Below are 16,404 nucleotides of genomic sequence, written 5' to 3'. Positions count from 1 at the left end.
CGTTCCAGGTGGACAGAGCTGGCCACTTGAGGAAGCTGCTGCCTCGGCCTCTGGACGAGCCCCAGGTCTGGGGTGGGCTTTCCTTCTGACGGGAAGAGGCAAGACACAGGTAGTTAGCTGTGCAGGGCTGTGTCTACGGGCATGTGCTCCTTGGGTCGCCTTCGAGGCACATTCCAGGGTTGACTCCATCCCAGGGATCAGAGCTTGGGTGGACCTGGAGCTCGCGACCTCCGTTTGCCGGTTGATGTTTTATGATGACGTGCCATTTTGTCTCATCCAGAGCTCACTCGGGACCCTCTGCCGCCTTTGCCTGTGTGTTTTAGGATCCTGCTCCTTCTGAAAAGTGCACCTTGCCCTAACTGTGCTGTCAGACATCCAGCACTGGTAGACCTGGATGTCTGAATCTCCATGTGTGACTGGCTCTTGAGAGTCGGTTTTCTTAAAAGGCGTCTGACACTGTCTCTGACAGGCCAAGGCAGTGTTTGGGGATGGGGCTGAAGGAACTTCAAGAGCAGGATCATTTTGCACTTGCCGAGCTGGGCAGCTGGTCTTTTGGATCGCCCCTGGCCCTTACAGCTGGCTGAAAGCAGCCCCTCTGCTTGCCAGCAGAGCTGCCCTGGGCTTCTCAAGGGCTCCGCAATACTATCACCAGCCTGCAAATGCCAAACACCTGCCTTCAGGTTCAGGCCACCAGGCAGCACCTCTGTTCATGCAGAGAACTGCGACGGAGGGGAAGGGGTCGTTGGACCAGGACAGAGCCATCCCAACCGTTCACCAGCCTGTCAGGCGGCAGCCATGTCCATCCACAGGAGGAAAGAACTACAGGACTGGAGAGGTCCAGCTCACTGGCACCTGTAATTCTTCCAGTTTGCTCCAGAGGGGCATGGCCAGCTGGCTGGCCATGGGAGTGACAGGGTGATGGTCATTTCTCTTGGCACGAGAGTGCTTGATGGGAAGGAGGCAGAAACATATGCGTGGAGGACCCAGCACGTGTCAGTGGTGTAAGTATCCTCCTCTGTCCTTTGGAGGTACACACAGGGACAGGGGAGCAGGATGGGAAACCTCCCAGCTGGGGGACCAGTGAGTGTTTCTCAGAGTCCCAGTCATGGGCTGGGACAAGGGTGACATGGCGGGGTGGGACGTAGCACTGGTGCACCCTGGGCTCAAGGCTGGCGTGTGAGCAGGACCTGGTTCCAACAGAGGCCTCGGGCTGCGATCAGATCCAATGGGTGGTGAAGCGTGGACGCTCATGGAAATGCCAGGGCAGGTGGGCCAGTTGTGCACTCACCTCTGCAGGCTAGGTGCTAGGGACTGGCCAGTATGGACGGGAGCCCAGCTCCAGCGTGCCACAAGCGAGCCACTTAACCACACTGAGGAAAGACCGCGCCCTAGGCTGAACTGACCATGAGAACAAGGCCCAGGCCCAGCTTCCGAGAGCTCCGAATTAGGACTCGGGGGCCCCTTATATGATGATGTTCCTGAAGGTCTGGGAAGTGCCAGACTGCTTTCTCTCCGAGGTCATTGTCATGCATTTCCTCTGGGGACACTTGCTTTGATGCATTTGTGTGTGTCTCCCACATCTGTTTTCTCACCAAGCCCATGAACTGGGATTCCTTGGATCCAGTTTAGAAATGCTGGTTAGGAAGTTCATTCAACCATCACAACCGGCAAGGAGGAAAACCAGGACCCAACCGTGGTGAGGCGCTGGCTAGGGCAAAGCAGGCACTGGGCTCTGACGGACTAGATTCAGGGTAGAGCATGGTCCTAAGGAAGACCAGGCACCCCGTGGATAATGGATGCACAGAAGACACGTGTGCATGTGCACAGGGGTGTGTGTTGGCATAAAGTTGTGATCTCCATGGTAGAAACCTAAATCAGCACCCTGGGACGGCGGCAGCAGGGAGGGAGAGGGTGAGGGAGGGAGAGGGCAAGGCCAGCACTCACAGATGACAGGCACCAGGCCCCTCCTACTGTCCCAGGTTCCAGGTTCCATGGTTGACTCAACTCTCCTTTGTCTGCCCCACTGCCATGATTGGCTCAGAACCCTGTGGGACACAGTTTGAAAATAAAAGGCATCTTTTTCTGACCAGTAATCTACCAGGCACTGTGCCAAGTTCTTTAGGTAGATCATCCCGTCAAGTCCCCACATTGGCCAAGAGGAAAGTGGTGTTGATATTCTCGTGCTGCACATAGGAACACTGAGAGAGGTTGAATAAGTTGCCCCAGGTCACACAGCAAAGAGTAGAACCCAGACGTGTGGCCCCACAGTAGTTATCCTCTGTGCTGCCACCCTGTTTACATGCCTTGGTCTCCATAGACGTGGGGTGTGCTCAGGAGGAATCCAGCCATGCGTCCACATCGGGGTGAAGGCAAAGGCTGAGGCCAGGTTCAATCACTCCCTAACGATTCATTTAAATAGGAGCCTTTTCTGTGCAACAGGGAATATTCCAGGGTGACCTTATCCACATTGTTTCAGCAAATCCATGAAAAGAAAGATCTTCTCAATGCATTTCCTGTTGAAAACTTGAGATTCATGGGCCTGAGGGTCTTTCTCCTCTCTGCAATGTCAGTCGTGAGTCACGGTGACTTCATTTGCATACTTTCTTGTTCGGCTATGACTTCAATTAAAGTCAGGTTAAGTTGGTGCAGATTCAGTCAATTAAGTGTTCATTGGACACTAACTAAGGAAAGGCACTGTGTCAACTGCACTTAACCCGAGACCAGGGTGGAAGTGAGGGGTTGGGCCTCCTCTCTGCCTGTGGCCACGCAGAGCTCACTCCACCTGTCCCAGCATGAGATCATGGGCCAGGAATCTGCCTCTGACGTCTGACGGTGGCCCCCAGGGAGGCCTGTCTTCCCAGTCTAATCTGGGACTGGTCGCCAGGACCCTGGTAGAGAGCCTGGTCCCAGCGTGGCCTGCTGGAAAGAGGACCACGTTGCTCGGTGTCGTCTTCCAGAGCCCAGGGCAGAGAGGGGCTGCGCCTGCCAAAGAGGGTCAGCTTACCAACCTTTAGGGAAGCCAGATTCCCTCCACTTCCCTCCATCAGGCCCAAGGGCTAAGGATCTGGTTCCCCTGGTGGGGAAAAGTAAGCCTGCTTAGCTGATCAGAGACACATGTTAGGTAAGGAGAGGGGCCTGCATGGTTGAGCAGCTGGTGAACTGGCTTCCCTTCAGCACTTTCTACAGAGGTGTATTCTGGCTGGAAGTCACTACTGTCTGCTCCGCTCTCCTACCAGCAGGTCACAGCAGGGAGGAGTTACGGCCAGGCAGGTCATCTGAGCCAGACTTGGCAGCCACACAGTCATCAAGATGAGCAGGCACACCTGTCTGATTGAGCTCTGGACCTCGTTTCTCTGGGCACTTGGAATTGTGCTCTTCCTAAACTAAATCTTAATTGCAAAGCAATACACCACCTCATGAAATTAACCAAAACCTCACCTATCAGGCTAATGCCTTCCCTGCTGACCAGGCCAAACCCCAATCCCTTCTCTGCTTCCCCAATCACTGCTACCATGTGAAGTTCACCTGCATCGACCTTCTTTGCATTTGTAGACGTAAACTGTACCTGCAAAATGGATGCAGACTGTGGAGCTTTCTGCACAGAGGCAGGTTTGCAGAAGCAGCATCACTCATGTGGATAACAATCTCCAACCTGGTGATTTCTACTTAGTAATTCACCCTGGAGAGTTTCCCATGTTAGAACTCCTGAGCTCTGTCTACACCCTTTTTTAGACAGCTGCGGAGTACTTCAGAGTGTAGAGATACCCTCATTTCACTGGGTTCCCTCTTGTTGGCCAGCTAGGTTTTTCCCTAATTTCTGACCATGACCAGTGATCTTTCCATGAACTTCCTTGCACAAACCCCTTGGTGACACATAGAAGCATTTCTTAGGAGCATTGTTTCTACTAGTTCAAGTCCAACTGTCCTTGAGATTCCACCTCCCCTTTCCCCTTCACACCAGCTGTGTGGGCAAGACCCATGTCCGATCCCTGCTCAGCCTTGGCATGATCACACTGTGTACATGCTTGTCGGGGAAGTGGGTCCTGTTCACGTGCCTCCTGCCTCTCTGAGAGAGAGCACCCCCTGAATAGCCTGCAAGGTGGCTGCCACCCAGTAGGAGCTCAATTAAGGCTGGCTCCCCACTCTGCCTGAAGCAGCCCTACACGTAGTGTCCTGTGCTGCATCCTGCTCACACCTCCTGGCCCCGAGATGTCCACTGAGCCACCCTCCCTGAGCCCCGGGCCTCTGAGGCTGCGCTGTCTTCAGCCGGCCCACCTCCAGGCACTCGGCGTGATTATTTTATGTTTGCCGCTTTAATGCTAACCTCTCCTGCAGGGTCAGGCTCCGCGACAGCAGGGGTGCCTCGTGTGTTTCTTTCCCCAACACCTGGCCCAGGCACACACAGCCGGCACTCCACAGGAGCCGTCACCATGAAGGCCACTGTCACGGGCCACATCCGCACTGAAAAGAGCCCATGGAAATAAACAGTACATCAGCAGAAGGAAAAATTTAGCTGTCATTCTGCTGAGCAGCAGAGATTTCTTTTCTTTATTTCGGTCTGTTAATGTGATGGAGCGGGAAGGAAAGCTAAGGCACCGCAGAGCCTGGGAGATGCCTTTTCTTTTTAATTTGGAAAGCGATTGGCACTTCACGCCATTGCATTGCGGGGGAGGGGCCCTGAGCGTCGCGGACCCCGGGTAACCATCTCCCACCCTTCGGTCCTGCCCCTGCAGGGACCACGGTGATGCGGATGACAGCCTTCGACGCGGATGACCCAGCCACCGACAATGCCCTCCTGCGGTACAACATCCGTCAGCAGACGCCTGACAAGCCATCTCCCAACATGTTCTACATCGATCCTGAGAAAGGAGACATTGTCACCGTGGTGTCACCGGCGCTGCTGGACCGGGAGGTGAGCTGAGAGGAATATGCTTCCTTTCTCATGAGAATAGACAGGCTCTTCCACCTGGAGGATGCGGGAGTCCAGGTGCTTTGTGTCCTCGGGGCAGAACTGAGCGGCGTCTGCATGTGGTTGGGCGGGAGAGTCAATACAGGACGGGGACGTTATGCGGCCTAGGAAAACACCCTCGAGAGCCCTGAGGCCCGCGCCACCTGCCCCTTCAACCCAGTGCCCTTCCTCCCCTCTCTCTTGGTCTCTGGGCCCTTGTGATGCTAGAGGCTGCAGAGGGGAGGGGCAGGGGGTGGAGGTGGCTCTGCAAGGTCACCAAGGCTGGCCTTGGAGCAGCTTCGTCCCTGTGCTCGCTGAGCCTCTCTTCCTGACCCCTGTCCTTCCCCTGAGGTTCTCTCTGTGAAATCTCACCTGTCGCGCGTCACAGCGGGCTCCCTGGGCCCCACCAGTCCACACACTGGCTCCTGGGTTCTGCCCAGTATTTTAAAGCTTTTGGAATTGCCGTCCATGTCCAAATACTCAGATTTTATATGTCTTTGAAACAATTCCTCTTTCCAGGTTTTTTGAAAATCTGATATTCTGGAAACCTTGGGCCTCATTTCCACACGCATACATTCAGGCACATGTAGTGTGATGGCCACGTGGAGCTGGGTGTCAGCTGTCCCATTTAGACTGAGCAGGTCCTTCCCCCATCTAATGTGCCCCTCAGGCCGGCTGTTCCTGAGTCCCAGGTCCATCCCGAGACTTAAACACAGCACACCGGCCAGCCTGTGCTTCCCGCCCTCCAGCCCCGCTCCGCCTGCCCAGGCCCCGTGTCCTGCAGTCTGCTGGTCCTGGCTCACTGCAGTACCTAGTGCTGGGGTCACTTCCACCTGTGGCACGCACTCTTGCTCCATGAGCCCCGAGGGGTCCCAGTGGCTCTGTGCATTTCCCCGGGTTCTTGAAGTACAGGCGTGGCTTGCAATGTCCCTTCATCTCCTCTTCCTCTGTGTTCCTGTGTTGAGTTTCATCCAAGATTCTGGGTGGGATCAAGCTCTCTGAGAAGCCACCCGAGTCCTCCAAGTCATCCACAACTCGCTGGCCCCGTCTCTGGCCACACCTGCAGGCCATGGCACGTGCTGTGTACTACTTTAAATTGGAGCTTGTCCTTCTTGTCCTTCGTCTCGGGTTAGAGCCTCCCTATCCAATAAGTGATCACTGCGCTCCTTTATAGGAGTAATTTATGTTGAAATTAAGATGTTGACGTTAGTTTTGGGGTCAGCTAGCCCCATTTCAAGGGTTTAGCAGTACCTGTAGCTGGTGGCTGCTGTGGCGGATGACCCTACGCTACACAAAGCTGTGCTGGGCGGTGCTGGCCGAGAGTGCACCTGCCTCGGGAGCAGAGACTGTGGTCTTGGGCAGGTGTGTCTGCCTCTTCCCAACGCAGTGCGTGCTTCTGGGGGTCCCCACAGTGTGTGTGTTGGCCTAGAGGAACACCGGCAGGAATTAGCTGAAAGTGACCCTGAGGTCGTTGGAGTCTGGGTCTAGGAAACAGCAGCGAGGAATGGGAAATTATTGGAAGGGAGAAAGAGAAGGAGACTTGCATTCGATTCTGATTGTCACTTGGAGAATGTAATTGTGTCTAGTTAAAAAAATAGGAAGGTAGGAAAATACTGGGTCCACTTCCTTCACGTGGTCTCCCCTCCTCTCCCAGACCTCCTGTTTCACGGGGGCCACGTTTTCTTCTTCGGAGGCAAGTGATGGCTCCCCAGACCTCCTGTCCTCCACCCAGCACATGTGTATGCACGTACACAGTTACAGTCTCTCACCACAACCTCACCTTCATGACTACAGTCTCACACACAATCACACAACCTCACACACACAGTCTCACACAATCACATGCATAATCACATACACAGCCTCACCCACACACACACAATCACACACACAATCTCACCTACACAATTACAATCTCACGCAATTATACAATCTCACACACACAATCTGTTTCTTTCTCTCTCTCATACACACACACACACACACACACACACACACACACACACACAAAACCAGCTTCCCAAACCCTTTCCCCAAAGTTCCTCGCGAGTTCCTCTCCTCACCAGGGAAGATGAAATACCACCTCAGCTTCTCTTTGTTCTCAGAGGAAATATTTCGCGAGTCTATTTACAAACTGAACTGGGAAGGTGGAATGCGTTGCCCTTTAAGTTTGTTTGGGGACAGATGCGTTTCCAGCGCTCACTCTTCTCCCCTGGGCCTCCACTCGCCCAGCGCGGCGTCACCGTGGGAGCCATGTGTCCCCGGCCACCGCGCCCAGGCAGCCTCCAAAGGGCGAACACGATTCCACCGACACCGGAGAATCAATGCAGATGAACACAGGCTGCCACTGTCCCTGAGGGTGTCCAGAGGTTGGCGCCGATCCAGGCCACGCTGCCCTTCTGAAGGAAGGAGAGTGGCTCTGGGAGGCAGCTGCGGGGTGCAGGGCTCAGCGGCCCCGTGGCTAAGTGCCAAGTCCAGCTCCACATAGGTCAAGGGCCAGACCTGCACGTGGGTTTCCGGTGGTGTCCCTGCAGTTTGCATGACCATCATCTCCCTGAGGCTGGGCTGCTTCCCAGGAGTCCCGTGGAGGTGGCAGGTTCCTTCCGCAGGACTGTGGGGCTGTTTTCCATGTTTGTTTCTGGAGAGTGGCTGGGAGGCATCCTGGGCCAGCGGCACAGAGCCCGCACTGCGCACTTCCAGGGCCTAGGACATCAGTGTGATTCCAGTGGACTGTGAGTTTGGCGGCCCACTGTCCCCTCAGTATCTCAAATGGCGTGCGTGGGAGTGGCCTGTGGCGAGTGTAGACAAGAGGTCAGCAGTGCGGTGAGGGTGGCTGCTGTCTTGCGGAGGCCGTGCCGTCTGGGGAGTGGAGGCGGCTGGTTCTCGCAAGCTCTCGACAGGACGTTGAGTCTTCATCTTGAGTCCCCACAGAGTGCATTTTCTTTCATGAACCCCTGTCCCAAGGAGGACCCCAGCAGGAGGTGTCAGCTCAGGGCAGAGACTGAGATGACACGCATCCAGGGAGGTGACCGGCACTGAGTGGACACGTTGACCCTGCCTGTTCACCTTCCCTGCCTCTTGCATTTCATGAGGACTGTCGGGCTGAGGGGTGGTGCTCCTTCAGATGCTGCCATCGAGTCCTTCCTCCTCCCTCTCTCCCACTGCCCAGGACGTCCCACCTGGGCCAGCTCAGCAGGAGCTCACTCTGCTCTTCTCCACACTCCACGCTTCAGGAGGAAAGAGGTTCCTGGAACGGCCCCAGCCCTTAGCACATTCCTGAAGCAAAAAATGTTTGTTGAGAGGAGAAAGGAAGGCAGGACGTGAGCGAGAGGGAGGCCATGGCTGAGGCGCAAGATCAGCCGAGCAGCTGTTTATTCCCCTCCGTATCGTAAACTCGTCTTGATGTCATGAACGGATATCAAGTTTCACTCAGAAACCAGATCGTTTTCCATGACAAGCTCATCCATGCGCTTTGTCTGAAACCCCTCCACTTCCTAAAGTAAAGATGGACCTTTGTCCCATACACACATTGCCATTGCCCAACGTAGTGGCAGACATGTAATAGCTATTTGGCGAAGATGTGCTTGATGGATGGATGGAGGGGTGGATGGATGGATGCTGGATAATGAATGAGTGGATGGGTGGTGGGTGGGTAAATGGATGATGGATGGGTGGGTGGATGGATGATGGATGAATGGGTGGGTGAATGGAAGGATGATCTGTGTTTCTCCAGTTTGTATTAGCTCAGAACATACCACAAGACCCGCATTCTAGTGTGGATATGTAAACAGAAGAAATTATTTTAGTTGAGAGCTTCGTCTTACCCTTGTATAATCAACCAATCATCTAATTTATTCACCTAATACCTATCTTGTTCCAGGAACTGCAGTGGGCTCTAAGAAACAGCAAGGTGAACGGATACACATGAGGATCTGTGCCTCTTGCTTAAATAGTTGGGGAAATGTTTGGAGAAAATAAGGCCATATATCCAGCAAAATGAAATTGGGTTCATTTGAGGTACTGTTTTACTCTTTTCTACAGCCATATTTAGCCACTCCATCCTGGCAGCTCTGTCTATGTTTTTAAACTATGTCTGACTGCACTACAAAATAAAATCAGATAAAGGTCTCTAGCGTTTGATAAATGGCTTATTTAGCTGATCATCTTGGCTGCTAGACTGAAATTCATCAGCAGAAATCTGCCAACTTTTCCAAACACAACCACAATTTGCAACTACTCAGAGCAGCTAATGGCCAGGGTTTCTGTTTCTTTTTTCTTTTTCTTTTTCTTTTAATGGAAATGGCTTCCAGGAGAGGACCTTAAAAAGCAGTGGCCTTGCCATTTGCATTGTGCAAGTATCATTAGTCCTTCAAGGAGTTAGAGCTGAGCACGCCCCTGTCTTCAGATCTGTTTGTACCTTATTGGTATTATCTTCCAGACAACCTAAGGGAGGTGACAGCCAGCCCACCAAAATGTACATGTACTGAGAGGCATCAGGACCAGGAATGTCTCTGGTTTTCTATTTTCAGCTGGTAAAGGATTTTTCTGAAGCTTCACAAAGTCCCTATTTTAAGCTAAATGTGAATATTGTGAGAATTTTCCTTCCATGGTGGGTGACACATGGGCTTCATTTTAAAATTCATAGACATCTATTTGCTATGAGATATTCAGGGGTTCTTGCCTATGTCAGAGAAGCAAGCTGGGACCATGTAGGGAACTTCCCTGCAGAGAGATTGGTGGAGCTGGATGGTCAGCTGTGAGCCAGAGGAGAACTCGGCGTCTGGCCAAAGTGATTCGAGTTAAAACAGCCTTGCAGGGGACAGGTCCAGAAGCACACTGAAGAAATCCACCAAAACAAGAGCAAAAAATCAGGGATCATGTTTCCCCTGGCCCTCCAATAAAAATTAGGAGTAGCAGTCACATTGTTAGGGAAATAAGTGTTTGGGGCTGCTCTAATCCAAGGCTAACACTTCTCTCATTATCGTCGTGTGTGACCGCTGGTGAGAATCACAGGATCCAGTTGCACTGCCGAGCACATCCTATTTGGGTGGGCGGGATCGGAATCAGATAGTACCATTTCCACGCGCTATTTAGTCATAAATATTTTTGTAGGGATAATTTCCTCCATTTTTGAATCCCTCCTGAGAAAGTAGAGGACGAAAAAGGAAATGTAAATAAATTGCCGGATTATTTTTAAAATAATGTATCATCCTTGCAAACAAAGCACAGATAGTGAGCTCTTCTGTGTGTGACCTTGCTCTGTTGTGTCACAAGAAAGAGTGGGACGTCCCCAGGGCTTGGAATCCTGCAGCTGTAGGAGAGCCAGGCTGATGGCACCCTGGGCAGAAGGGGCCGGGCAGGTGCACAAGTGGCTTCCCCCACTCCCACACTCAGGACGATTCTCGGAGACGTCGACCAGTCCCAGGACCCCACTGGCGACTCAACCCACTTTCCCCACTGTCCTAAGGTTGGCCACCAATCAATCAAAGCGAGGGCTGTGTCCAGATGCCTAGTGTGACCTCAGCCTAGCTGTCAGCGCACCTGAGAGGCAGGAGCCGAGGGCAGAGGCCAGGCCTTCGAATGCTGTGTGCTGGGCCACCACCGCCTCCTAGCGGCCACGCACTCTGGGCAAGTCCCTCAGCCCCTCCACAGCCTTGGTGCCTCGTGGATGGCGCCATCGCTTCTCCATAGGCCTGTTGGGAAGACGCACGGAGCGCAGGCCGGGCCCTCGCCTGCTCACCGCCCCGGCGGAGCAGTGAGATCCATTGTTCTGTGATGGACCATGAGGTCCGCAAGCAGAGGGCCAGGGAGTGCCCTGTTCCACAGGCAGCGCCGCCCGTCCCTCAAGTTCAGCAGAATGCCCAAATGACCCAGCTCCCGAGTGTCAGGATGAGTGTGGACACACAAGTACTGAGCACCCACGAAAGCCTGTGGAACCCCACACACTGCATAGACCCCAGGGTAAAAGGTGAAGCTGCCTGGTCTGGAAATACACGGATAATAGCAAACACGCTGAGATGGGCTGTTTGAACTGAGCCTGGAGGAGGCTGTGGAGGCTGTGGAAGAGTGAGGAGGCTGGGGAGGAGGGAGGAGGCTGGAAGAGGAGTGAGGAGGCTGGGGAAGAGTGAGGAGGCTGGAAGAGGAGGGAGGAGGCTGGAGGAGGAGGGAGGAGGCTGGGGAAGAGTGAGGAGGCTGGAAGAGGAGGGAGGAGGTTGGGGGAGGAGGGAGGAGACTGGAGGAGGAGGGAGGAGGCTGGCGAGGAGGGAAGAAGCTGGAAGAGGGATGAGGAGGTTGGGGGAGGAGGGAGGAGACTGGAGGAGGAGGGAGGAGATTGGAGGAGGAGTGAGGAGGCTGGGGAAGAGTGGGAAGGTTGGAGGAGGAGGGAGAAGGCTGGCGGAGGAGGGAGGAGGCTGGGGGAGGAGAGAGGGGGCTGGCCAAGGGCCTCATGGGAGAGGAGCTGCAGAGGCCAGACAGGAAGTGGGGCGTGGCAAAGAGAGCTCTGAAGAAGGGGCAGGAGGTGGCAGAAGCCTCCGGGGCTTCTGGGGCATCTCAGGATGAAAGGTGTATATCCCGCTGCAGACAGGAAGCCGTCGACCTTCATTTAACCATCCACACCCACCCCCGTTGAGCAGTGTGCAGAGCCGACTTGGAGAGAGTGGCTGGGACTGAGGGGGAGGCTGGGACCAAGGGGCACCTTGGGCTCTGTGCCAGGGAGAGGATCTCGGGACTTCCGGCCGACCCAGGGAGGGACCAGCTCCCTCTCCAGCCTGTCTGCTTGTGAGATTAACAGCCTGTTTTGTCTGCTCCGTTCGTGTGCATCTTAAAGCACTAGACAATCAGCCGTCCCTGGCACGTGGTGGACCGAGACACTTCACTTTGTCATTAAGAGAGACTCATCTTTTGGGATTTGACAAATGCTTAATTCTCTAAGCTTTCTCTTTTCTTTCTTTTTTTTTTTTTTTCTTTTGGCTTTTATATGGTAAAAATAACTTAAAAGCACAGGGTGGTGATGAATTTAGAGAACCTCTGCTTTTCTGTCACTTTCGATTTCTCCATCTCACTTTATGTGAAGTGCCCTAAATACTGAGGAACTTTTTCTGTCCCAGAAAACTTCTTTCTTTTGGAGAACTTTGTTTTTCTGCCTTGATCGCCCGGTGCTATAACTGACGTGTTAATGTGAGTTTTGCTTGACCGGCAGAATTCCCGATTATTGAGCTAAAGTAACAGGGCTCTCAAACCACCTGCGTGTTAATGGTCCTGGTTGGAGCACCATCCTCCAGCTGAGGAGGATCTTCTAGTCGGGTTCTGGCTTAAACTGGTGGAGAACTACGGACGAGCTTTGCTCCTGGCGCACGGGGAATGACCAGTGCTTAGCAGTGACTGGAAGTCTCTGGAGAACCGCCATCTGGGTCTTACCTTCCATGTGCTGGGCTCCCTGCCGGGACCCACCATGGCTGCTGGAGGTTCCCACTGCCTCAGTGCAGGGAAAGGAGACCAGAAGCCACAGCTTAGCCTAAGACAGAGCAGCAAGAAACCATTTCAAGATGTCATGACATCTCAAAATGCCTGGGATCCACACTGCTTCCTCTCTCGTTTTAAAGGGCACCTCTTCGGCTCTCTCCTCTGTTGATGGCGTTGCTAATTAGAACATTTGGGGTTTCTAAAGGGTCTGATCCACTTGGTGGGCTGTATGCCGTTCTGATGTCACAACTAGCAGTGAAAGGGATTGCAAGTTAGGGTCATCTCTTAGGTTAGAGGTGGACATACTTTTTCTCCAAGAGCCAGATAGTAAATCTTTTTAGGTTTTAAAGGTCAATGAGCAAAGCCAAGGATATTATGTAGGTACTTATCTTGTTAATAAAACCATTCTAAAAGCTATAAAAAGCAACTTTTAGCCCTTGAGCCGTCCAATATAGACAGCAGACAGGATTTGGACCTAGCGGGTCATGGGTCAGAGTGGGGAAGGCAGCAGTTTCAGGAGTTGATTCTTGTGTGTCTGCATGTGTCTAAGTTCAAGATCCCTTCTGCACAGGCCAAATCACACTGATGAATTCTCACTGAAATGCACTGGTAGGGACAGGAACCAGGTCAGGGACGACGGGTCTGCTTTCATTTTTTGGTAGCATGGTTCATTTCCCTCATAATTAAGACACAGGTCAATCTAAGGTAATTAATTCTAAACTCAAAATTTGATGCAATGATCAAAACAACTAATATAACCTAAAAATAGCAAAATAGAGATATCTAGACAGTCTAAAGTTCACTGTGGCCATCTGGGAATGGCTGCTTCTGTTCTATCAGGGTACCAACAGCAGGAGGAATGGGGTGCAGGGTCCCGGAGGTGGGGACAAAGGAGTCCCAGGTGAGGGGCTCTTCTCTGAGCCGAACTTTGAGCTGTTGGAATCAGGTCTCTGCAGATGTGGCGGGAACGTCTGCAGGAAAACTGCCACCCGAAGACAAAGAGAGACCCCCTCACCAGGCCCGAGGCATTTCCCTGAAGACCCCTAGGCCTCTCAATGCCGTTTCCGTTGCCACAAAACCTGTCATTCGGGCCATGATGATAAACTCCACTGAGAAGACACATGGCTTCTGCAACATGTCCCCATGCGGTGGCTGTACTGCTGCTTCGTATTTAACTTAATCTTGAGCTTGGTAAAGGACCAAGCTCTGCAGGTGAGGCTCCGTGAGGTCCGGACACACACTGGCCTCCTGCGAAGCCCAGGCATGTTTTTCTCCCATTATTGAATCAGCGTCCTCCCGAAGTCAGAGGTGATGTCACAGGAGAAACCCCTCTTTAACCCACGTCTCAACGCAGGACAGCTCAGCACCGCGATGTCTTGGTGCAACTTTTGTTCTGATCAGGCCTTGGGTTGTGAACCCTGTCATCCGATGGGCCAGTGGCTTCCTCGGGGCCACGGAGCCCATTCCAGCTCACTGAGGCTGGGTGGCTCCCACTGTTTGGTCAGGAGGCTCTGGAAACAGGCCCTCTCCAGAGCAAGGGCGGAGATACAAACCAAGGCAGCTCATTTGTTGGAAGTAAGAATGGTGTGGCTTCGAAGGCACCCCTGATGTTCTTGAACCCAGCAAGGCCCCATCATGCAAGGGTTGCAGAGGCCTAGCAAAGGGGGCTCCGTGGATCTTTGTTTAAAGAGCCAAACTAAAGGCTCAGCCATGAGGGACTTTTCAAGAAATTATGCGGTGTCCTACACTGGAATTCTGTTAAATAATGCAAAATGGTGTGGCCAAGGAGCATTTAATGATGTGGAAACTGTACAGCTTCCCGTCAATGTCCAAAGGGAGCTGGTTAAAGATCCCCCACAGACCCCAAAACCCTGGGCTGCACGAGGCTCTTACTTACAATGTCATTGTACCCAGTATGCACAGCCTCCCGTGTGCTTTAGTCCACCTCCAGATTGCTTATGATGCTCGACACGGCGCAGACACAGTGTAAGTAATCGTGACACTCTAGTGTCCGGGGAGGACTGACGGGAGGGGTCTTTACTACTCTGTACAGACACAGGTCTTTTTCAAATATTTTCAATCCTCGATTGAATCCCTGGATGCAGAACCCCAGGACAGAGAGGCCCGCGGATTGCCAGGTGGCCCGCAGAGCACCTCCTGGACTCTGATTCGCGTTTGGTCACATCCCCTGGTCGGAGGCGGAGGAGCCCTGAGTGTGTGCCTGGCGGTCTGGCCAGGGCCGCAGTGATCCCACAGTGCAGATATAAGAGCCATGTCGCTCCAGTGTCCATTCCAGCCTCGCCTCTTGCCACCCTGGTGGCAGTGGGAATGTCATTGTTTGAGTGACCGGTGGCCCTTGTTATGATCTGCATGTCATTAAACCTTCTTCTCTGGTATCATGAATGCTCTCAGAGGGTTCCCTGGCCACAGCTCAGAACACACCCCGAGTGGTTGGAACTGGCCCATTCCTCCCTCTTCAGAGGGCAGGGGAGGAGGGGTGAACTGGCACCAGCACAGCAGCCTGGGGTTGCGGCCGGTTGTCTCTGTCGTCTGCGGTTTCTAGTTTGGATATGATGACCAGAGATGATTTTTGCGATGAAAACACAATTCTGTCAGTCATTCTGGAAAGCAGGTGTGTCTGGGGTCCTGAGGTAGGGACTCGGGTTGGGAGGGGACACCATGAAGGGAGGACAGGTGGCCACACGTCCCCTTCGAGTGCACTGACTGCTTTCCATCTCAGCTGGTCACTCCTCGTGAGTTGTCTGGGTCTTCCTGGCCTCGCCAGCATTGCCAAGATGGTAGGCACAGCATCCCAACGTAGGAGAAGGTGTGTGCACAGGTGTATGAAGGTGAGTCTTGCCAAAGCTTCCGCAACCGAAACCGCAGGCATCCTGGCTTCCTTAAGTGACAGCGGGGCAGTGATCTCCCCAGCGATGGTGCCGGTCACCAATGCACAGCGACCAGCTGCTCACCTCTCCTCTCAGATCCCAGCAGGCAGCAGGGCGCGTGGCCGTGTCTGTGTTTTAGGGTAGACGTGGGAGATGGAAACTTCTTGACCTTTGCAAAGAACAGCTGTAGAAGAGGCTGCTGAAATTCATGGAAGGCATCTCTATTTATGGACGCCCAAGAGGGAACTAGAATTAAATCCCTTCAGATATGTCCTCGTCTATTCTCCCACATTGTTTTGTGGGCTCATTTGTTTCTACAGAGCTTGGAGGGGTCTGGAATTCTCCTTTTCTGACCCTGGGCCCTGGCACCCTGGCACCCTGGCACCCTGGGACTCTGGGACGGGCTTGTGGGCTCTCCCTCCCTCCCTGTCTCGGTGCTGGGCGATCTCGCTTGGGAGGCACGGTGATGGGCCCAGCATGGGGCAGCCACAGCCTGGCTCTCACCGCTTCCCTGTCCTCTGCCAGTCATCAGATGAGGGCCACGGTGGCCCGGGAGCCTTGGGAGGCTGGCTTCCCATGCCCTTTGCTTGGAGTTTGGCAGAACAGTGCCCAAGAGCCGGCATGCCTTGCTGAGTCTCAAGCTGGGGAGTCAGCGGGCTGAACTTGGCCTCACAGCCTCCGCCCTGTCTGCTCCCTTAGGCTGCGGAAGGAAAGCAGGGCCCTGTTAATGAGCATGTCTTGACAGACGTCTAAAGAACAACCTTGTGTTTTATGAAGCTTGTGCTGGGAATGCCTATGTTCTTGGCTTTGAGACTTTTCACTAATTATGAGATTTGACTCAGTTTCCCTCCACCCTTGCATTAGAAAACCTGTGTGATGCCATGGCTCAGAGAGGGGGCTTAGGGATTCCGGAGCTGTGAGAACCTCCACTGGTCCTGTGTCTCATTAGCTATGTGACCTTGACCATGTCACTTAACCTCTCTGAGCCTCAGTGTCTTTGACTGTAAAATGGAGCTCATAACATCACCTTTATAGAAGACAAAGTAAAGTCCCCCCAAAGATGTCCTCATCCTGATCCCCAGACCCTACAAATATGTGACCTAACCC

General features: G+C 53.3%; 1 protein-coding gene across 1 annotated transcript in view; it reads left to right on the top strand.

Annotated features, from left to right (window-relative positions):
- CDH13 (cadherin 13) overlaps window positions 1–16,404 on the top strand; it is a 906,077-nt gene that overhangs the window by 689,075 nt on the left and 200,598 nt on the right. Inside the window, exon 7 of the mRNA XM_079116937.1 lies at window positions 4,734–4,912. Within this exon, the coding sequence (XP_078973063.1) occupies window positions 4,734–4,912 (179 nt within the window). The remainder of the gene's footprint in view (window positions 1–4,733; window positions 4,913–16,404) is intronic.

The sequence above is a fragment of the Sciurus vulgaris genome, assembly GCF_902686455.1.
Source record: "Sciurus vulgaris genome assembly, chromosome: 17".
In the NCBI taxonomy this organism is placed as follows: domain Eukaryota; kingdom Metazoa; phylum Chordata; class Mammalia; order Rodentia; family Sciuridae; genus Sciurus; species Sciurus vulgaris.
Note: the sequence above shows the minus strand (reverse complement) of the source record. Positions and strands in the feature narration are given on the sequence as shown.